This window comes from Scleropages formosus, chromosome 1, assembly GCF_900964775.1.
Source record: "Scleropages formosus chromosome 1, fSclFor1.1, whole genome shotgun sequence".
Taxonomy (NCBI): Eukaryota; Metazoa; Chordata; class Actinopteri; order Osteoglossiformes; family Osteoglossidae; genus Scleropages; species Scleropages formosus.
In genome coordinates, this window is record NC_041806.1 from 9,846,725 (window position 1) to 9,871,303 (window position 24,579).

General features: G+C 39.0%; 1 protein-coding gene across 1 annotated transcript; it reads left to right on the forward strand.

Annotated features, from left to right (window-relative positions):
• The first annotated feature begins 632 nt into the window (after window positions 1–632).
• On the forward strand, window positions 633–23,162 carry foxp3b (forkhead box P3b). Its single transcript, XM_018752898.1, has 14 exons — window positions 633–663; window positions 5,330–5,401; window positions 14,427–14,572; window positions 15,075–15,152; window positions 16,874–16,985; window positions 20,029–20,242; window positions 20,319–20,423; window positions 20,562–20,649; window positions 20,747–20,821; window positions 21,178–21,331; window positions 21,516–21,592; window positions 21,734–21,835; window positions 22,198–22,319; window positions 22,970–23,162. The coding sequence occupies exons 3-14, from the start codon at window positions 14,429–14,431 to the stop codon at window positions 23,025–23,027; spliced, it is 1,329 nt and encodes a 442-aa protein (XP_018608414.1). The 5' UTR covers window positions 633–663; window positions 5,330–5,401; window positions 14,427–14,428; the 3' UTR covers window positions 23,028–23,162.
• The last annotated feature ends 1,417 nt before the right edge of the window (window positions 23,163–24,579 follow it).

Consider the following 24,579-nt stretch of genomic DNA (forward strand, 5'->3'; position numbering starts at 1 on the left):
ATAAAATTTCACCAAACCAGCTGATATTTATTTAAAGAGTTAAACCACTCCTTTTCCAGCCCTTTATTACTGTATTATTGTACTTGGAAGAAAAAGTAATTTATTTTATTTAAAACTAAAGTCGATAAAATAATAACACATAAGATAATAGTTTTTCTTACTATTTTGGGGACAATATGTGCTTAAAAATCTGGTACTACCGTTTCGTTTGATAAAACTCCCCATAACACACAAAGGGTTTGTAAACACTGATTTATAGATACAACATTTGGTGTCTAAGAGCGAAACAAAAGGGGGTCAAAAAGGTTGGATTTTTAGCTGTAACTCATGCAGCGTTACTGATAATGAATGAAAAAAAGCAAAACAGAAATACTTTATTAAAGAAAACTATGAAAATAGAGACATTTTCTGAGCATTCTTATTAAATGAAAAACCAATGCCATTAATTACCATTAATAGCATTTTCTTGCTTGCCTCCTGTGTTGTCGTTAAACGTGTTGACTTTTATTTCTAATTTCCGTTTCAATGTCAAAGTGAAACTTTTTTTCAAAAGAGGCTGGCTAAACTTTTTTTTTTTTTAAACTTTCAGCCTATAAATACAAAGTTAATACTGTACATTCTTACATCCTGTACATCACTTATTGTGCCAACCTACAGCTCCAGGTGAGTCACAAATGATCAAATGCAAAACTCTACATCTGTTCTGTTGAACATTTTTGATAAAACTCATGAGAACGTGCACTGAACTGGACAAATTTTGACATTTTCAATAAACAGAATGTGTCATGAACATGACGTCATTTAATGACAGCTGATGAAATGTTAAATGTTTTACAATGGTCATATTTCATTTGCTTCAACTACATGTGCAACTCTTTGGGAGATTTACTCTCTTACGCTATTGCATTTATGCTGAATATAGTCAAATGAAAGGCTCTGTCTCATGCTCAACTGAGACACAATATACTTTCATGCAAGGTGTCCATAAGGTCAGGATCTTAACTGATTCATCATCTGTTGAGTTTCCATCTGTTGAAGTAGGTGGACAATGCAAGACTTGAAAAAACATGTGTTGTCAGCTAGTTAGAACTAAATGTTATCACAGCATGTCTTCGCTGACTTTTTCTTTGTGCATGGGCAATGGTTTGCATACATCTGCTTCTCCCCTGTTTGTATTTCAAAGGGCAGCTTTATTTTATAATAACAAAGTTTCTTCTCCCCAGAGACAAATTTCATCTTTCCATCCTCACCAGAGGCTACATTAACAGTAAAAATACAATACTTTAAATAAATAATAAAAAGTGACTACAGTACATCAGAATACCAAGGAAAAGTTAGTATATAACAAAAATATTTAGCAGCCCACCAAGCCATTCAGCTTGACTCATAAACTTTCTTAATAGCAATAATTACAATATTACCTACTTGTTTGGCTGCAGGTAGAGTAGAGGTTACAGATATTTTAATATCACAACCAGCTCTAACCTATAACTTCTCCATGAGTAAATTCAGGATGTTCCTAACACATTGATTTATTGAACTGCATAAAACAGTGTCCATATATATCTAATGAACAAATTAATGTGTAGTTTTTTAGTGAAACTAATTCAAAATTTGTAGATATAATATGTTATATTTGTATAACATAATTTTTGTCATGGTCAAAGTTTCCAGAATCCAGAGGACACATGGTGAGGTTATTGACTACATAAATGCAATCGCTGTTTTAGCTGTTGAAATATGTACAATCTGGATTCTGTTTCTCCTTATAGTATTTGTGCAGCTTTTAGTGATCATCTAATTATCTATGAGATATTGTAGTTTAATAATTGGATGTCTGTAATGATATTACATATGCCTCAGAAATGCTATGTGTATAATAACAGATGTATAAGACTTTCTGTGACAAAGTTTATTTAAAAAAACTTTGGATTGATAGTACCATCCATCCATCCATCCATCCATCCATCCATCCATTATCAATAGCTGCTTCTCCATTGTAGAGTCATGGTGGTATGGAATCTTTCCATGAAGCATAGGGAATGTGGTATGGCATACCCAGACAGGATGGCAATCCTGGGTCTAAAAAACCTTTGGATATTTCTTCTCTTATTTTAAATGAAAGATTGGATATTCTTGGTATCACTGTTGCAGTATTACATTTCAACATGACTTTTAGCAGTATTGGAACTATAGAATCTTGGCTGCTGGAAGCAGTGTGAAGCCTAATATTAGTGCTGCAGTATCTCACTTACTGAACATATGCAGCGGGTCCCAATTTTACCTTGAGCTTCATTTCAATTTTTCTTTTTAAGATGAAAACATACCAGAACAGAAACAAAAATGATACAGCACTCTAACTTATGCCAAATATGAAAGAAAGATTTGGGTGGACTTATATTAAGGAATAATGATAATCTATGAGAGGGGGGTGTGGTGGCGCAGTGGGTTAGCCCGGGTTCTGCTCTCTGGTGGGTCTGGGGTTCAAGTCCCACTTGGGGTGCCTTGCGACAGGATGGCATCCCGTCCTAGGTGTGTCCTCTCCCCCTCCAGCCTTACGCCCTGTGTTGCCAGGTTAGGGTAAGGCTCCGGCTCCCCGTGACCCCGTATGGGATGAGTGGTTCAGACAATGATTATCTATGCCAAGGCTTGCTTTCCATGCACAGATTAAGGGTTGAACAAAGCTGTAAGTACACATTTCCTTCTTTTTAGTGTAGAAATGACATTAATTTGAAACTGCCAAAGAAGTGTACATTATAAAAACTTTCCAGTATATTTTCTGATAATGATGAAGAGTAAGGACCCCTTTATCTTACGTAATTCAGACATCCAAGCTTTACCTTTCTTTTTCTTTCTTTCTTTCTTTACAGTGTTTTAACAAAAAGTTAGTAAAGGTGTTCTTCTTGCTGAAAAGGGTTATAAATTTTGTATTGTGCTATTGCTGATTGAAAAATGTCTTTTATTCTCTTCTGTCATAACATTTATAGGCTAAAATCTTTAAACTTATAAGGCATTTGAAATCATAAGAACCCTTAGTTTATAACTGTTTTGGTGAATTTTTACAATTACACAGCTTCCAAGGAGATATTCAATAGATTAAAGAATTACTGTAAGTCTTCAATATTCCTGATATTTTCATCGACCTTAGAATGTACTGTTATTGTTTTTTTGGTAATCACAGTTGCAATGGCATGGCAGTGTGCTGCTTCAGCTTTTCAAACATTTCAGTAATTAAAATTATGGTTCTGAACTCCTCCACAGTATGCAAAGAGTTAAGTTCCTCTTGCCATTTAATTGACAAAGCTTAGTTAGGTCTAAAACCTTTAGTCATACCCATAACCCATATTATGAACATTATTGCACACTGGTGTGCAAGAATAAGACAAGGATTTGTATATTTTTTCTTGCATCTTTGGTTTTACTTTTGGCCATATAGACTTTTGAATATGTGGAGAGACATGCATTGCTTAAATTTTTACATCAGTGCACATCTATGTTCATATTCCTTCATGATTGACATTGAGATCCACACCTACTCTTAGATGAGATTTAAGGCTCTAGCATCACAAGCATTCATTGTTTTTTTTTCACTCCAGTTTGAATTTGTTTTGTGCTATAATTTGCAACATAGCTGCAGATTGACCATGGAACTGCCTCTTTCAGAGCTCGGTTGGAATAACAGTAACATACAGATAAAATTATAAGAACATTATGACATTTTCCAGTTTGTATAGATTTTGATCACACAGGCTTTTTCATGAGTGTACACATTTAAAAATATTAGATGTGTTATGTGATATGTTGTAAGAATTAAAGGCTGGTATTAAACTCATCCAGATCATCCAGGATATGTTTTCCATTTCCATGCTGCTGTTTGTCATCTCCTTCTGTATCTCAGTCACAAATGTGTTTGATGTAAAAAAGCTGAGAAAGTTAAACATGCATGTAAAGCAGAACATGTTTGCTGATTGTTGAAAATGTGAAGAAGGTTATAACACCTTTTTCCTTCTTATATTCATTTTTTTTTTAAATCTGAAACTCCCAACCAGATTAATAATCATTAAAATTTTGAGAGTATATTGCTTCTATATTGTTATAGCCTGTTATATATACATGTGATATAAGTTACTACTTGTTACTTGCTCTTTAAAACACAGTGTGTGTTAAGATGATAGCTTGTTAAGTTGAGGGAATATATAGTTGTAGAAGTCAAACTGATTTTTTTATGGTATCCACTGCAGAATTTTAGCATTTTTAGCTACCCTGGAAAAATCAGTTTTATCCTGTCTTTCCATGTTTTCTCTTTTATAACAGTTTAATCTACTGTTGACATATAATTTATGATTAATCAGCTCGGTTGCTATGTGCTCAAAGTATGCTTCTAAAAATCACAAATTGGACAAATGGAAACAGTTCTGGGTTGCTATGAACCAAACGTAGTTTGTGTGGTTAACTACAATAAATAATATATTACTTTTTTCATGACTTGTATTCTATATAATGAAGATAACAGAAAACAACTGTTATAAGGAGCAGATTAAAAATATTACAAAGTCATGACCAGTTAATAAGAATTGCACTAATTGAATGTTTTGGTAACATTCCTGAGTGTGGTGCACACTTGCCTTCCCATTCTATTTGATATGGTTTGTGCCTCTCTTCAACTTCATTTTTGTAAACCGGCCTATAGTATATAAGGGCAATGTTTCCTGAGTATCTTTTTTCATATTCATGACAATACACAGAACAAGTCTCTTCTGCAGTGTTGAGGTGCAAATGAGTCTTCAGTGTTTATGCTGCTGGAACTAACATTACATTAGTAAAAAAAAAAAAATTTAAATACCAAAAAAGAAACATTTAAGAAAAAAGTATACTTGAGTGTAAACGAAGATCTCATAAATAATAGCACCAGTAATACTAACAATAATAAATAATAAAAATGAATATTATAAAATGTGCACAAATGTAGCAATATATATTTATATAAAAAAAACTTAAACGCTGTGTTAACACTGAATATTACTATGCTGATAACAAAATTTTAACATAGCACTTGTAACAGTGGAGCTAATGATATAATCTGAAAATGCTTTACTGTGGACCTCCCAGGCTGAAGCTTCCTTTTCAGGCTGTACCTGCTACACGAATGTTGCATCATGAGCCATGCTTTTGCTTCATGAGAAGCTACACCCAAGGATTTGAGCCAATAGCATGTAGCATCACACAAACACAGCATCAGTAACGGCAACCTCTGATCTCCTCTTTGCTGTCGAGACTGAAGTCGCTTATGATTTTTTGCCTTTTTGTTGTTATTTCGGTTTATTTGCAGAGTACAGCCATCCCGTCTTCATTTGATCTGAAAGAAGAAAGGAAGAGGAAAAAGAGTCACAGAAGGAGTGAGGTAAAGATGACACATTATCTGTTTTGTTTCCTCTTCATGGCTGTCATCTCTTGTTTTCGTGGTGTTGCACTTGTATCTGGAATATTTGTGACTCTGGTAAGATTCTAAACATGACTTTAAACTGAAAGTGAGCATGGATTCTCTGCATTTCTATGGGCCTTCCTTTCCGGTGTACTGATGAACCGAATGCTCTGTATAACTGAACCGGCTGGTAAAAGTACGTTTCCTTGCATATTTCCTGTATATGTGTATCCCATAAGTAAGAGTAATAAACTGATGTTCTTTATTTAAATAAAGAACTTCAATAAATATTCAGAAATACCTTTTGAAACTCATGTGTTCGTACATACTGTAAAAGCAATTTCACTGATGTGGTTTTAACAACTGGGACGTCAGCAAATCCTTAATGCCTTATCAGAAATGTCAGATAACTTTTTGGAAAGATCTTGTAATAATGTAAATTTTACAAGTTCTGAAGGTCAGTAGTTCAAAATGTGCATTTCATTTGTTCTCAGAAGATGAAGACTTTCAAATATGAAAATGATTGATATGGTGAGACACCACTGTAACAAGAGCAGACAGTTATACAAAACTTTGCACACGATGTGCTCATAAAATGTTTTTAAAGTTATAATTAATGTGTTTTTAATCATTTTGAAATTTTCACATGGAAGGGGATGTGATGAATCTCTTTTCTTCATAATGACATGCAATCAGTTTATGAGTGGACTTTGCTATACAGTAAACTATACTATGCTATACACTATACTCTACTTATAACTGTGACATGTGTTTAGAACAACTTTAACTATTGCTGGACAAGGGGGAAATATGAGTTCTCCCTATATGTATAGCTTTTTAATGTAAGCCATTAAAAATGTTGCAGATAAATTCTTCAACAAAAACAACAATGAAGCCTGAACTTATTCACCCAGCTCAAAGTTTTTCAGTAATTTCACAACATAATATTTTTATAATGTCAAAACTTAACATTAAAGATGCAGCATTGTGAGTAATTCTTTTTCACTTGCATATCATTTGCAAGTTCATAGTATCTAATAAATGGCTGACCTATATCTTTATACAATTACTGTATAAATTGGCTGACCTATATCTTCATACAAAACCTCAGCAGAGGCTAGAAGCATACTCACTTCTTTATCTCACTGATAAATGCAATTACAAATTGTTTATTGGTCACTTAATGAACTGTTGAGGAATGGAGTAAAGGTGGCTGCAAATAAACTATGGAATATATAACACTTTCTTCATCATCCACAGTTTAATCATCTTTTCCAGGTAAAAAAAATTACAGCTTATTTCTCTCTCTCTCTCACACACACACACACACACACACACACACACACACACACACACACACACACACTGAATGACACCGCTTGTCCCGTGTGGGGGTTGCAGAGAGCCAGAGCCTAACCCAGCAGCACAGGACATCAGGCTGGAGGGGTAGGGGACACACCCAGGATGGGACACCAGTCCGTCACAGGGACTTGAACCCCAGACTGGGCAGAGAATAGGATCCAGTCAAACCCACTGTGCCACCATGCTCCCTAGTTTGTTTTGGTATTCATAAAAATTCTTTTTTCAATAAGTTACACAAAAAGTGTTTTATTATTTAGTACACACACACACACATTTTCAGAACCGCTCGTCCCATACAGGGTCACGGGGAACCGGAGCCTACCCGGTAACACAGGGCGTAAGGCCGGAAGGGGAGGGGACACACCCAGGACGGGACGCCAGTCCGTCGCAAGGCACCCCAAGGGGGACTCGAACCCCAGACCCACTGGAGAGCAGGACTGCGGTCCAACCCACTGCGCCACCGCACCCCTTATTATTTAGTATTTAACATATATTATAAGTTGATGGGGGGGGGGGGGTGTGATGGCGCAGTGGTGCAGTGGGTTGGATGGGGTCCTGCTCTCCACTGGGTCTGGGGTTTGAGTCCCGCTTGGGGTGCCTTGCGACAGACTGGCGTCCTGTTCTGAGTGTGTCCCCTCCCCCTCTAGCCTTGTGCCCCATGTTGCCAGGTTAGGCTCCGGCTCCCCATGACCCCATATGGGACAAGTGGTTCAGAGAGTGTGTGTGTATGTATAACATGATGTTGATAAATAAGGAAGTGCAAAGTAAGACCAATGAATGCCTGATGTGACTCTCACCCATTAAAAATCACACTTTGAGGTGTTTAGAGGTCAATCTAATTATGCCAAATTCAGATGATCTTTTACAGCATAGAAAGAGCTGCTCAGTTTAATGTTGCAATAAAGATGAAATGTGTTCTTTATTGTGGAAAGTTGTTTAGATTTGGATGCTTTGTAGTACATTTAGCCAGAGAGCGGTTTTACTGTCATAGTGTTCTATTTCTCTAATGGCTTCAAAACATTCCTACATGAGACATATACATGTGACCCATATTTTCTGCCACAGTGCAAAAATAGTACATACAATATTTGTTTAGTGAAACAGTTCATAGTTGAGTGAACAGTGCTCATTATACAGAATGTTCACATGTTAACCACAAATGTGTCATGTAGTTCTTCCCTAATCAATGTGGGGGAGTGTTGCTTTCCTTGTAATACACTTTCATGCACCTAGCTCTGAGGTAATCAAATTCATTTTTTGTTAACTTAAGTAAAACACAGGAGAGAATGTTTTTGTTGTAAATTGTCCGTCAAAACTCGTTACATTACACTTGTGAACGGAACTCCTCCTAATCCAATAAGTTCAAAATAAAAATGTTTGTAAATTGCTACAGTTTTAAGTTCTTTGGGGAAAAATCACCAGTTAGGCAGCAAAGTAGTTAGTAGAAAGGATTTACTGTGTAATTACAACAATGATAATGCTTTTGACCTTATATTTGTGTAGCTTAAATGTCAGAGAGTGGAGCCTGATCATAATAAGAATACAGATCATTCATTTATGTCTAGTATGAAGACATGAACAGTGTTTGCGCACAGTGTGTCCATATATTGAGTAGACTTTTCCCTTACTGCTTTAATACACCTGGGCCCACAAACATTGACTGCCATTGGTGCCTCTCTGCCACAAACAAATATGCTGGTTTCCAGAGGTGCCTAGCCAAACCCCAGCTTCCTGAAACTGATGCCTATTTCAAAAGGTGGAATAGACAAGAACATGTAAATGTAAGGAGGGTGGGATGTTTTCCTGTGAATTACAAAGGTTAATAAATATAGGTTAATTGAATAGAAGCAGACAGAAGTTTCTCAATGGAAGGGCTCAATGGAAGCTCTTAGTCACAGAGTGACAGATATGAGTGATTGAGATGGAGTGCACAATCTTCCACTTTCACAGGCGTGTCAGACAGCACAAGAGATTAATCTTTTTCTGCAGCTCTCAATTTCTTTATGGTTAGCTTTCACTGTGGGGGTTCAGGGACCAGGGACAGCAACCTTTTCTATTCACACATAGGTGTTAAATTTGGCTGCAGGCACCACTTGTCATCTCTTAATGGACCTAAATTAGTAACAGTACATAACAAGACATTACATATAAATACACTTCTCCCAAGTGTTTTGCGTGCAATGCTGGGTGGAGGAAGGGTGGAAATCATGATTCACAGAGAGAGCGTCCTTCACAGTGCGTACGAGAGACGTAGGGGTGGCCAGCCAAGGAGGCCCTGGAGACAACACCGTCATAACATTTAAATTAAAAAGAAAATCATTCTAAAAAGCCACGAATTTTAACCAGATATTTAAATAAATATTGCTAAATATCTGAACACTGAACTCTGCTAAGCTTTCTTGGAAATCAGATGATCAGATTATCTCCTGGTACAGGTAAACTGGTGTCTCTAACTACAGACTTTGTTATAGCCTGGAATCCTGTGTGTATGTTGATCTTTAGCAATGTTTTCAATCTGAGTCCAAGAAATGACCAAAACTGAATTAAAATAGAGAAAGAAAAACACTTAGATGTCTTCAGCTGTAAGAATAAGGCTCAGATGATTTGAGGCTATTTTCAATGTTTCAGTGATAATTGAAAAGTGTGTAACATGCATTATTCATGACTGTGACCCAACATAGACAGCGAAAACAGTTGCTTAATTTATTCTGTCTACCGGACTGGCTTCCCGTCCTGGGTGTGTCCCCTCCCCCTCCGGCCTTACGCCCTGTGTTGCCAGGTTAGGCTCCGGTTCCCCCCGACCCCGTATGGGACGAGCGGTTCTGAAAATGTGTGTGTGTGTGTGTGTGTGTGTATTCTGTCTACTGTTATGTTTGGGCATCTTCTTGACCTGCAGACCTGGGAGATGAGGGCAGGAAATGCCTGGACTGAGCAAAAGAGGAATCTGTGTTTGTATGAAACTAGCTGTCTAGAGAACAAGTCCAGTACAGGAGTCTAGAGGTCTACATACAGGCGAACCCTACTGGTGTAGGGTCTTACTGATCAGGAATATATCAAATGGTATTCGATACTTACACATTTTATTTTGAAATACAAAAAGTAATTGGTCTGCTTTTTGAGCACAGTCAGCTCTGTAAATCGACAAATTGAAAGACTTGAATGTATTGAAGTTGCTCCATAAGACAATAGTCATGCATCTGCATAGTTTGTGAAGCTGCGGATAGAAAACGTCACCAGAGTGAATATGACAGAATGAGATATGTTTTTAAAACAAAAAAATTCTTCCTAAGCTCCCACGGCTGATATTACAGATATGGAGCAGGACTCATGAGTAATATTAGGAAATCTACCAGACGTTCTGAAAATGAAGTGAAAAGGCAGATACTTGCTTTGGGGTTATTTTCTGGCATTTTTCAAAAGACTATAGAAATTATTTTCATAAACGTTATTAATACTTCTGTCAACAGCCTAAAGTAGCTGTTCTGTAATACAGGAATGTTATTGTTATTAAAACATATGGTGTAAAATATTATTTTTCTATGAATGTTATTCATCTCAGTTACTAAAGTAATTTGCAATATCTCATTTTAATATCAGAGTTTGCAAACAATTTGCAACAGAGGTATAAATGAAAAATGTGATTCAGTTCAGTTTTAGGAAGTGTTTAAAATCACTTATCAAACTTAAAAAACAAAACAGAAAATATATACACAAAAATCATTGGCAAATAAAATAAAATAAAATAAAATATAAAAAACATGAACGGCCCCTAGGAGATATCTAAAAGTTTAGCTAGACAACCCAGGAAGGATAAATCAGTTTAGCCAGTGATTTAAAATCATATCTAACATAACAGCGCACCTGCTTCATGAACCACAGCAATTGCATTGTTGAAGAATATGAATCAAACAATAACTAAATGTTTCTGATCAAAAATATTTTATTAAAAACAATCCAGTGTAAATTCTCTCTGAATAATGATGCAGTAATATGTAGTACAATCGAGAATAATTAGACTTTAAGAGTAATGAAGTGCAATCTACATATAGAAAAAATGCATCAGCTTTTGGCCATGTTCTGCTGTTTGCACAGACACATACTTTCTGGGTTTCTGTAAGAGCCTGTGATCATAGGATATATGACAAAATGGAAATGCAATTACAGTATTGTGAATGGATGCTATTCTTTTTCTTGTAAATGCAGTAATGTTTCAGTGTTCAGTCATTTGACTGCCAGTCAGACATTAAAATTCTAGCACTTTACAAATGTATGCATTATACATTTGCATATATTTGTGTGATTCATAAAGTAAATACATACACACAAAAACAAACATTTACTGATAAACTTTTATATCTAACCGACCTCAATTTGCCTGCAAAATTGTGTTACAGCACACCCACAGAAACCATAATGCCTTGCAGAAATCAAGCTTCCTCCATAACATTCTGTGCCTGAGTTTTTACATTTTTAGAAAAAAGTAAGATCAAGGAGTGACATTTTGTTGATGGGGGTGGGGTGTGTTTTAAATGTCAGTTTTTGAAGAAATGGGGAATTTCTTGCTATATATCTACAGAAGAATAATGGAAAAAAAAAATAATGCTTTGACTTGCATATCTCTTGCTAAGGATGTTGACCAAAAAATATTCATTTTAATATTTGCGTGTCTGAGGTTGTACACAAACTGAATTTTCACAGTGTTTTCTGAAATAAGGAAACAAAAACCACAATCGAAAGTTCATGGGATTATGATTATGAACTTTTTTTTACCATTACAATAGTAATAGCTTTTTAACCACATGCAGTCTACTGTTCTGAGGAAGGCCAATTTTGGAAATTGGGTACTTTATGGCGACGCTCCATGGCAATGCCTTACTTTGATCGTACTTCTATGTTATTACAAAATATGTATGCTTTAGTCAAACGGTTGGTCTTTCTCAATTGTAACACCTGTGCCTTTAGCATTGTATATTTATATACAACTATTATCAAGACGGGGGGGCATGGTGGTGCTCTCTGGTGGGTCTGGGGTTTGAGTCCTGCTTGGGGTGCTTGCAAGGGACTGGCGCCCCGTCTGGGGTACGTCCCCTCCCCCTCCTGCCTTGCACCTTGTGTTGCCGGGTGAGGCTCCAGTTCACCGCAACCCTGCTCAGGACAAGCGGTTTCAGCCAGTGTGTGTGTGTATTATCAATATGACTACAAATAAGATGTTGACCTCTTTGATGGCTTTCAATACTATAATGCTAGTGTTGACCTGTTCACAAAGGACTTTTGTCCAAAACACCAGAAGTACTCTTGTTCTTCACCAGAGGTCTTTCATATCTTGTCTATTTGTTATCACCATGTGCTTGAAAGACAAGTCTCACACCTAGCATTACCATGTGACTACTGTATTTGACAAAGAAGCAAAGACATCAGTCTTTGTCAGCATGGGGGACAGTTGACTACTAAAATAAAAATTGTCCTGGATTACCTCTTGATACCTGAGTATACACAACCAGCATTTCCAGATTTCCATTTAGTGCATGAAATGTCATAATTTTTTCTGATATGAATATATGCTGCAATGGATCAACTCCTGGAAAGGCAAATATTGTTGCTGGTATGGTTGTGGTATTGCTCAACGTATCATGTACCAAGCCGAACTCACGTCACTTCTTCTGTCGATGTACAATTTTTCATCGAGTACTTGTAGAGGAGGTTGTGTGATGTTGATGAATCAGGTTCTTTTTCCATGTCAGACTTTCACAAACTCAGCTGCTGCTTCTGCAGTATCTCAAATGAACCCATGTAACTTATATCTTTTTCATGGTTTTACATGGCAGCACAATTGATTACTCAAAGTAAAACACATATCCCAGTGCAAGTATAATCAATACCTTGCTCCGCCCTCACCTCCTCCACATCCGTGACATTTAGTGGGTACCTCTACACACTGTACTGTGCGCAGCAGGGTTGGGCTCTCACTATGTTAGAGGAATGCACTGTTCTAGTGACAGCATCAATTACTTTTTGTGTGTGTGTGTGTCGGTATGAGATCCATCCAGCATCCCAAGTACAGAACCCAGTTTAAACATATGGGAATCACAAAATATACTCTTCCACAATACTTAATTTTGGGTAGCAAAACAGGGTAGAGAGAAACAAAAAGTCTCCACTCCTCCTTTATGAACAATCTGAACCCATTTTTGCTTTCCGAATGTTACATAGGTATTTTATTATTACTTACTGTCAGCTTGTGAAATATTCCAATTATTCAGAACTACAAATAGATAGATAGAATCTTGGTTCATTTGAAAAACTTTCTCTTTTTCTTTGGAGGTGAAGTGGTTGTTTTTCTCATGAAATGAAGAAAAAAAAATCTAAACCACAAAGAGATTCTGTACTTTTGTTTTTGACTGAATTCCTGTTTCCTGGGGGTGACATGTGTGCTCTTCAGTTCAGAAATACAAAGTTTGCTGTAGTAAAGGAATGAAACACAAACTATTGCAGTTGACTGACCAGGACTGACATTTATCATATCTCTTCAATACACATTAAGAATTACTTGTACTGAAAGAAAAGCAGTGCAAAAGTTATAAAACTATGTCTTGAACTTTATTGTGGGTTCGCAGTTAAATTTGGATAATGTCATCATCACAGAGAGACTCAGATAAAGAACAGTATTCAGTGAAACAGCTCATAAATAAGTTCTGCATTTGCTGCACACTGTAACAGATCTCTTTTTGGTATCTTTTTTTCTTTCTGGGTTTTTGTAACTTGATGGAGCACAGCGAATGACCACATTCGCATTGTTGCCACTGATGCTGTATGTACCGTTTTGTCTCAATCACAAACACAGTTTCATAGGGAGGAAGAACATACCCCATGTCAACACCATTTGCACAGGTTCTGTTGGGAGGGCCCCATGCATCTGCCAGCCCTCCATGTGCATCGCAGTCACCGCAGCCTTGGAATGCACCTGTGCACAGCTGCAAGGGCTTTCATGTTGTTTGTGACAGGAACAGCAGGCCGTGCCACTGGGCTTGGTGCGTCTTACTGTGGCAGAGAATTCACAGAATGGCATCCTACATGATGAAGTTTTAACCTCGTCTCCCTCCTTCCCCCCATGACTTGAAGCTGGAGGGTGATTTTGTAGTGGGGTATTTTTGGTAGACTGTTTTAGGTGAGAAGTTACATTGGAATATGAAATAATTCTGGGCTCTAATACAGTAAGGCACGCTTAATGGATACTCTCCAGACTTGCAGTAAGTGTACACGCTTGCAGTTCATTTTCAGTGTTTCCTTTAATCCGTATTTCTATAGGCTCTGCACGTGTGTATATAAACCTACAGTATACTAACCAAGCACGCTAAAAGAGAATATTTACAACACTTGTACAATAAAATGGCATCAGTTACATGATACACTTCATATTCTAGCACTCATTGTCAGTGGTTTTGCTCTGATCAGACCTTCCTCCATTTTCCTATTTTCACAAAATGTTTTTGTTTCTGTAAAATTCTACTGCAAACACTGATGAATATTTTCTACTGGAGACAGATAATTGTGCTTGTTATTGCTCAACAGCTGTTTGCACTACTTTTTTCCATGCTGAGTAAGCAACAGGCTCAGAATAAATGTGTTGTTCTCGCTGCCCCAGGAATGCCAGGAAATGAGCCAAAGACTCCGAGCTGCAGTCGGGACCCAGCTGAGCAGAAGGTGCAGCAGCCAACAGGGGGGGAGTCAGAAGAACAGCCCAAGACACCCGTTGAGCTGGATGGTTCAAGCCACCCCGCTTCCTCTCAGGTATTGTGCATTCAGGCTAAGTCAGAGATTTGCGTAACATCCTTAACTCTCATTCTTTAAAATGGGATCCCTGCCCCATAAATTCTTCTCCCAGTCTTATCAAGGATGTTGACTTGTAATGGCAGGTTAGCTTCTTGAGCTAAAATAATGATTACTGTGTAGCAGATTTGTTGTGGCTCAGGACATTGTAGCCTGTAGGTTGTTGGCTCAAGGCACAGGAAGGGCCCTGCCATTGCTTGCGAAAGGCACTGCTAGATCCATAAAAACATCCTCTTTTATGAATGGGTCCAGCTGTATGCACCTGACCAATCTAATAATATAATTTACTTCCACAGTATTTCTGTTTTCCATTTTGCATTCATCTTAAGGTGCCTTCAACAAGCTTAGGACTTGACAATAAAAAGCATGTCTGTGATCAACCCAAACAAGAATGTTGTCCTTTTACCCATTTCTGCTTTTGTAATGTATCATTTATGACTGATGGTGACACCACTGTTCACAGCCAGCTATTCCATTCATGTTTGGATCTATGAGTCCTTTGCTCACCTCATCCCAGCTGCAAGCCCTCCTCCTACAGCAGGTAAGGCTGACCTCTTCAGTAAGGTCACTGGCTCTCAATTGAAAACCTTCAGTTTTTTTTTATCATATAAAGTGCCTTTCAGGTGGCCATCAAATGGAAAAACTAGGCTGCACATAAACAACATGTTTTACTGAGTGATTCGTATATTACTCACAGCTGTAGTAATGCTGGACTTCCACCCAAAACCTGCTGACTGTGACGAAATAGTTCACGTGAAACAAAACACACACACACACACACACACACATTTTCAGAACCGCTTGTCCCTTACGGGGTCACGGGGAACCGGAGCCTACCCGGCAACACAGGGCGTAAGGCCGGAGGGGGAAGGGGACACACCCAGGACGGGACGCCAGTCCGCCGCAAGGCACCCCAAGCGGGACTTGAACCCCAGACCCACCGGAGAGCAGGACTGCAGTCCAACCTACTGCGCCACCGCACCCCCTTGAAACAAAACAGATGGACTAGAATTTCTTCATATATTTTCTGTTACCAGATCTTCCTACAGTTTATGGGTTTCTCTGTGGGGTGATCCCAATGAAAGCTCATGCTCACAGAAAACAGGTCAAGATCCTTCAGTATTTTTTATGACCGAGTATAATTTCAAAGCATGAAATGTGGCAAATAAGTGCTTTAGGACCATTGGACTCACACAGTACCATCTTTTGGCACAGTAATGTAACTGCAATGATTTTTCACATTCATTTTGTCTAATAAATGCAGAAAATTAGAGTTTCACGTGCCAGTTGTTCCTCTGAAACAATCAGAGGAGTTGAGTGAACTAGGGAAATTACTGAATGTGTCATAGTTTGCTCGTGTGTCTGAAAACATCCGGCACTATATGAAATTCCCCGTGCATGTCTTAGCGCAATGTCTTGCCCAAGTTCGCCTCACTTTTGTGCTTGATTATCATTCTTGGATTATTTATTTCAGTTTGACTCATCACAGCTAACAATATCTAACAATTCATATTGTTACTGTTTATGGGCGGGTAAGTCTACCGTTATTGTCAGATGTTTAGTAGTCGCTTTCAAAGCAATGCATCTGCAGTTATATCTGAAGTAACAGTATGTTATACATTTGAATGTATAACATTTTTACATTTACATTTATTTATTTATGTAGCAGACGTTTTTCTCCAAAGCGGCTTCCAATGAACTCTATGTAGTGTTATCAGCCCACACACCTTATTCACCAAGGTGACTTACACTACTAGATACACTACTTACAATGGGTCACTCATCCATACATAAATGGAACACACTCTCTCTGTCACCCACACACTATGGGGGAACCTGAACAGCATGTCTTTGGACTGTGGGAGGAAACCAGAGCACCTGGAGGGAATCCACGCAGACACAAGGAGAACATGCAAACTCCACACAGACTGAGCAGGGATTGAACCCATGTCCTCTCACACCCCCCAGGCTCTGTCAGACAGCTGCACTACTCTCTGTCCCACTGTGCCACTGTCAATCAATCAATCAATCAATCAATCAATCAGTTTTGAAGTTCATTTCCCCTCTGAACTGAAATCTGACTAGATGATTGCTTGTATTACAGTGATATGTAATGCATGCAGTCCTATAGACTTTCCTTTTCAAGCAATGTTATGGGGACTTAAAGATGTCAATGATATTATAAGTTGATGACGGAGAACCAGCCTTTGCTAGAGGTTTAAACAGCAGTGCCAAATAAACCTTTTCTATTGTCTTTTTCAGTGTTCTAGCAAAGAAGTGAGCAATCAGATACTGCAGCTCGTGTCTCTGACCCCCCAACTGGGCCAACACAGGCCCTCTGTTCTCCGCAAGGGCACTCAGCTGCCCCCGCAGTGTAAGTCCTCCTATCTCCCCATTAACCTCTGATTCCATGTGTAGACCAGCAAGTGTGCTATGCTAATGGAGAAGCATTAATCTGGATGTGTCCCATCCAGTGCATACTTCTTGTCCTCATATAAACCCACTTTATTAGGTACATCTACCTAGTACTAAGTGGGAGCATCTTTTGCCACCAAAAAAAATTCACCAACAAGGTGCTGGACATGTTCCATTGGGTTCTTGGTCTATATTGGCTTGACTGTTTAACACAGTTTCTGCAGATTTTTTTGGTGACATACATGCTGCTAAAATGGTGTTCAGCTGGTGCTAAAAAATCTGTACTGTTGACACTGGACAGGACAGGTACAAAGATTTATTGTTTTTACATCAATTATTGACCTTGCCATGTCACAACAGAAAGTGGTATTTGAAAGACCAGGCAATGTTTTTCCACTCTTCAGTCATCAAATTTTGGCAACTGCATGTCCACTTGCACCTTATCTTCTAGTTATGAACTCACAAGAGATGAACCTGGAGTGGTCTTCTTCTGCTGCTGCAGATCATCTACTTCAAGATTCAATGAGTTGTGCATTAAAATTCTGTTCTGCACACCACTGTTAGCTACCACCTTCTTGTATTCTTTAAAGAGATTGGTCATTGCTCTGTGATGGTTTGGAGTCCTCTTAAGCGTGTAGCCTGCCTTATATCCCATGCTTCCGGAATAGGCTTTGGACTATGGCAACACTGCGCTGGACGGTTGTTAGTGGCTATTAATAATTAATGGGTTCTGATTTTCTTTTACTGATGTAATTTTTAAAGTGTCAGTGTTGAGATTTCTCTGCTGTAGGGGGAGCATGGTGTTACAGTAAATAGAGCAGGTGCCTCATAGTGCATCGGCTGTACATTGAAATGTGGGGTTCATTCCCATTCAGTGTGTGCTTCTTATTGTGGAAGCATAGGACATTAGACAGGGTATACCCTGGACGGGATGCCAGCCCATCACAGGGTAATCAGACACACAATGGACAATTTAGATTCTCCAGTTCACCTAAAATGCATGTCTTGCGGCAATGAGAGGAAACCAGAACACCTAGAGGAAATCCATGCAAACACCGCGAGAACCAGTTGTCTTCACACAGGCTAAGCCACGTCGACATGCTCAGCCTACAGACACCATAACGAATTGCTATGTTGCCATATTTGTAATGAGATTATATTTCAGAAGAATTCTATGCATTTTACCACTTCAGCTACAGTATATGCATATATATAAATATATGTGTAAATGCGAGGGGGTGCGGTGGCGCAGTGGGTTGGACCACAGTCCTGCTGTCTGGTGGGTCTGGGGTTCGAGTCCCGCTTGGGGTACCTTGTGACGGACTGGCGTCCCGTCCTGGGTGTGTCCCCTCCCCCTCTGGCCTTACGCCCTGTGTTGCCGGGTAGGCTCCGGTTCCCCGTGACCCCATATGGGACAAGCGGCTCTGAAGGTGTGTGTGTGTGTGTGTGTGTGTGTGTGTGTGTGTGTGTGTAAGTAAATGCATATATATACATCTATATGTATATACTGTGTATGTTTTAGGGATCTATTATGAGATATGACAGTTTTACTGTATGATTGACAAGATTTCTGAGAGATGCTTCTGAGCAGGCATACGGTTTCAAAACGACTGAGACGCACAAGAGACACCACATGTGAGGGGGTTGGCTATTTGTCTTGTGAGGTGCTCAGTGTCATGTGCTTTTATTTTGAATGAAAATTTCTGTTCTGTTAAGGTATTTCTCAGAAGTGTAATCTGAGAAAGGGGGGGGCAGTGGTGCAGTGGGTTGGACCCGGTCCTACTCTCCAGTGGGTCTGGGGTTCGAGTCCCGCTTGGGGTGCCTTGCGATGGACTGGCGTCCCCTCCCCCTTCGGCCTTACACCCTGTGTTGCCGGGTAGGCTCTGGTTCCCCGCGACCCCGTCTGGGACAAGCAGTTCTGACAATGTGTGTGTGTGTGTGTGTGTGTGTGTAATCTGAGAATGTTATGTGAATTTTAAGATACAAATGACATGTTCTCCAAGTCTGAATTATGGCAATGTGAGCATTTAGTAAGCATGGAAAGCCTATATACAGAAAATCTAAGAATTTACATTAATGAAAACATTTGGTAAGATGAAAAACTGTAAGTAGTGTATCTAGCAGTGTAAGTCACCTTGGTGAATAAGGTGTATGGGCTGATAACACTACATAGTGTTTGTTGGAAGTTGCTTTGCAGAAAAGCGTCTGCTAAATAAATAAATGTAAATGTAAAAACTCAATGTTCTACATCGAACTACAGGCAGTCTGTAACTTACGATGGGGTTATGTTCTTATAAAGCCATTTTAAGTCGAAAATATCGTAAGTCGAAAATGCATTTAATACACCTAATCTACTGAACATCATCGCCTAGCGTACGTGCGATGGCCATTACAGGCTTGCTGCCTTCATGCTGGGCAATTATCTTGAGTTTCTGCTCAGGAGTAATTGCCCTACTCTTCTGCTTCCCACCAGTAGCAGGAGACACAGATGGACATTTTGTAGACATGATGGGTGCACAAAACACAACGTAGATATGGGGGGGTGTCCAAAAAAACACCGGGAACACAGAACACTGTAGAGTATCGGTTGTATACACTAGTGAACGCGTGACAGACTAGGAGATGCTGATCACTGCTGCTGCCCAGCATTGCAAGAGAGTATTGTACTGCATATCGGTTGCCCGGGAAAAAAATCAAAATTCAAAATTCAAAGTATGGTTCCAACTGAATGCATATCACTAACGCACCATCGTAAAATCGAAAAATCGTAAGTCCATCGTAACTCGGGGACCGTCTGTACTTTAACATGTGAATAAAAATGTTACAATTGAAAAAAATCAAACATTGTTTTTTGGATTCTGTTAGATTTGCTACATAAAGTTATATTATTACATATCCTTTGAACTGAACATTCATTCTTTTATTGTGGAAGCACAATCAGGAGCACAAAAGTGCATACCAAAGATATACTTTGTTTGTTTACTTCCATTCTGCTTCTTTAGCAAGAGCCACTCTTTCTGAGCTGTCCACTTGGTCGGACCGAAGTTTGGCACACACTTCTAAGGGAGACTCTATGTGCAAAGTGGAAACCAAGGATAACGTGAAAGCGCCCTCCTCCAAGACTGTCCACTCCTTCCAGCAAACAAGCCACACTGAACCCAGGAGGTCTAGTCCCCATCACAAGCAGGGCACCACCCTCCCCAACCCTAATGATAGGTACATTTTGTGTTCCTGAAATTATTATTAAAAGAAGGTATCATTCAGTTGCTAAAGAGCTTCCTTTTTTTTCCAGCCCTGCTCGGTCAGTGCCTATGAACTCCACTGCTCTTTTTGTGAATGGACTCTGTCGATGGCCAGGCTGTGAAGAGGTGTTTGAAGAATATGCCCATTTTCTGAAGTAAGCCAAACATGAGAACACTATGATCTTAGTTTAACAATAATGTGCACCTGGAATATCATAGCAGGTAAAGACACCTCTCCAAATCATCTACTGGTCCCCTTTATTTCGAATTAATCTTGCCTCCTCCAACCCCAGACACCTTTATAGGGACCACAGTCATGGAGACAGAAGCATTGCTCAATGGCGAGTGCAGCGAGACATTGTGGAACATATGGAGACCCAGGTGTGCATTCCACCTGAATCTGTATTCACCTCCATGGAACCACAGACTGACATCTGTTCTCACCTGTGCGTTAACTGTGTGTTGACTGTGTTCTCAGCTCACCATGGAAAAGCAGAAGCTTCTGGCCATGCAACTCCATCTTCACATGTCCGAACACAGGCCCATTGACTTAGTAAGTGTTTCTTCTAACTAAACATATGCACATATTTAGCATTCATCACCTTTGGAAAGGGGTAAAACTTTGTGGAGTTGAGAACTCAGACATTTAATAAATGAATTTCCATAAACTTTCTGGATATACTGTGTTTCTGCCACCTTGGCAACCCTCCAGGTCTAAGCTAAAACTGTTATGTAGCTGCTGTTTGTTACCTCAACATGAAACTGCTTTTTCATTCTGAACAGCCTGCGCTTTGTTGCGCTATTCAACATAATTACTATTGTAAATCATTACAGAGTCAGCAAAACAAGTCCAACCAACAGTCATCATGCTACAGATGATAAAATCTGTTTTTTTCTCCAAACTTTCAGTCTCAACAAGAGGATTCAGAAGGAGACCATGGCCTGGCCATCAGTTTGCCACAGTCATGGGTGGCTGACAGCACCCCCTACAGTGCCTCCAAGGAGACAGCAGAGTTGGTTCGCCAGGGCTACTGGCATGTTCCTACTTCCCATCTCATTCCAGGTGAAACACTGTCTTATTTAATAAACTGCCTCACTTTAAAAAAAAAAAAAACATTCTCATATTCTTAAGGAAAGGCAAGGGAAATGTATCTAGATTCTGTAAAGTTTCATCTTCAAGGAACATTCATAGATCTTCATTGATTCATGGATTTATATTAAAATAATAATCATGTGATGGTCTACAGAACTTGTTCCCAGCATTGACTGTTACAAGTACACCAACATCAGACCACCATACACCTATGCTTCCCTGATTAGATGGGTGAGTAACAGCGTATTATTATCCCAGAATAATGTTTAAGCATTTGACTCAGTATAAGCCACACAGAATGAAAAATAATGCATAATCAGCTACTGCTGTAATAACATAATAATATTTTGCCGATCTGTTCTACATTGCTAGGCAATCCTTGATTCCCCAGAAAAGCAGTTGACACTGAATGAAATATATCACTGGTTTACCAGAATGTTCTTTTACTTTCGGAACAACACAGCTACTTGGAAGGTATGCCATTCCCTGGTGTCCACAGACCAACTGGAATTAGGGAAATGTGACTTTTGTATTTTTTCAGATAAAACTATTTTTTTTAAAAAATAAAGGATAGTTGGATAATAGGAAATTAATAATGAATTGTGAACCTAATACCTACATAGCTGTGTTAAATGTCATGCAAAGACAAAAGGTTATTAACCAATGAATGCTGATGTCTAAATTTGGTTGGTTTGGTTAGCACAACACCTCAGAAGGTCTTCATGTCTTGTGCCCACAATGTTTGGTTTCTTATATTTCAGCTATTACATGTTAATTTGCATGTGCAGACAGAAATGCATCACAAATTTATTTAAATCTGTTTAATGGATGTGCAGAATGCTGTCCGTCACAACCTCAGCCTCCATAAGTGTTTTGTGCGTGTGGAAGGAGGAAAGGGGGCTGTGTGGACAGTGGATGAGACTGAGTTCCAGAGGAGAAAGGGTCAGAAGTTTAACCGGTGAGTGAAACTTTCACTGAGTATTCATGTACTAAACAGCATGGCTTGCTTGACAATATGGTGCACAATTTAAATTTGATCCCCTGTCTTCAATAATAATAATAATAATAATAATAATAGTAATAATGATGGCAAACCCGAGAAAACTGAGGATCAGTCAAGAACAAATCAGTGAAAGCCATAAAATTTTGTGTCAAAAAGGTGACTAATTTACAGTATTCTATAACTTACTACTGGTGAGTGTGGTGGTGCAGTGGGTTTGGCTGGGTCCTGCTCTCCGGTGGGTCTGGGGTTCAAGTCCTGCTTAGGGTGCCTTGTGATGGACTGGTGCCCCATCCTGGGTGTGTCCCCTCCAGCCTTGTGCCCTGTGTTTTCAGGTTAGGCTTTGGTTTGCTGCAACCCCACTTGGGACAAGCAGTTTCAGACTGTGTGTGTGTGCTTTTGTGTATGTATAACTTATTACCGTTAGTTAAATGCTTCAAAATTTTTATAATATTTGCATGTTTTAAGAGCTGAAAATATGGAAACAAATGACTGGTTTACCTAACTGTGATGTAATATGTGTGCTGATTGACATAGCTCTAGCAGTACTTGTGTAGCTTGTAAAATGTCCCTGCAGTTATCATTAATCACATTAATGTTGTTCTCAGGGATCACGGCATGAAGTGGCTGACACCATACTCCCTGTTCCGGCCCCAGGAGTCCTGAGGCTCATCACTGAGGGCCCCTAGCCAAATGGAGAAGGTCAGAGTGGGAATACTGTGCCACATTTTGTGGGCATGGCCCAGGGTTTAATGCAAATCCAGAGAACCCACTCTTGCTCATTTTCTTTGCTGTTTTATTTCAAAACCTACCTTTTATTTTTTATTGGCCAGTTATTTTTACTGAATAAATTGCTCTTTATGTTTTCTCAAAGTGATTGTTCATTATTAAACAAAATGCTGACATAAAAATTCTTTTTTACTTTTTATCCTATGTGTTTTAAAGGGTTTTATAATTCATCCCGTGGGTTTTAAGGGGCCGTATTGCAAGATTATTGTGACTATTCCATATTATACATTAATCTAGTATAAGGCTCCCTGAAGTACAATACCCATCGCATATGGTACATGTACACAAATGTAAATTCTCAATTCTACAAATTGGATGTCAGCTAAAATCCACCCACCTATTGTCTTTCAATTTATCGACTTCCCTGTGTTTCACATGTGGTCAGTACCATTTGTGTTTTCTAAAACTAAGTTGTTCTCTTTTACACCTAGAAATACAATTATTTTGTTCCATTTTTACAGTATCCATTGTTGACAGATGAGGGGTGCAGTGGTGCAGTGGACTTGGCCTGGTCCCGCTCTCTGGTGGGTCTGGGGTTCAAGTCCTGCTTGGTGTGCCTTGCGATGGACTGGCATCCCCTCCTGGGTGTGTCCCCTCCCCCTCCAGCCTTATGCCCTGTGTTGCCGGGTTAGGCTCCGGCTTGCCGCAACCCTGCTTGTGACAAGCAGTTTCGGCCAGTGTGTGTGCATTGCTTACAGTACTTACCTTTACATTTATTTAGCAGGTGTTTTTCTGCAAAACCACATATATCTCAGAGAACAATACAAAAAGTCCATTATGTCAGCAGAAGAAGAGATTTGGATGTAGACACTTGATTACTGAGTACAGTCAATTGATCACAAACCACCATATGAACCAATATGCATTACATGAGTAGCAGCATCTAGGCTTTCCAATGTCAGACTACAGTTATAGTAAACAATTCAATTATTAACAATTAAATTAAAATTAGCACATTAAATTAAATTAAAATTTTAAGCACATGGATTTACTACACAAATTGACAGCAAATCTCATGGGCAACAAAGTTTTGACGGACAAGAAACTTTTGCAGGGAATGTATCATTGCAACTTTGCCAGTACTATAGATACAGATACTGTAAATAGAGCAAGACAGATGAACACAGCAATTCTGTGTGTGTTGCTGCAAGCTGGTTTGCAATGTCATGCAGTATAGACTTTATATGCAGGATTAAGGGATTAATGGATTGCTAAAAACCTAGATTTCCGTTCTTATTAGTTAAACTTGTGATCTGATTTACACCAATAGGAGGGGGGAAAACTAATCACTATTTCCATGTCCCAACTGAATTCATTTTGAAATCTGATGCCACTAATCATGAGTTTTTATTTGTGAGGATAGGCCTTTCCATGATGATAGGTCCCTTTTGTGCTTTATTTGTATTTCTTGTCATTTCATCATGGGCCC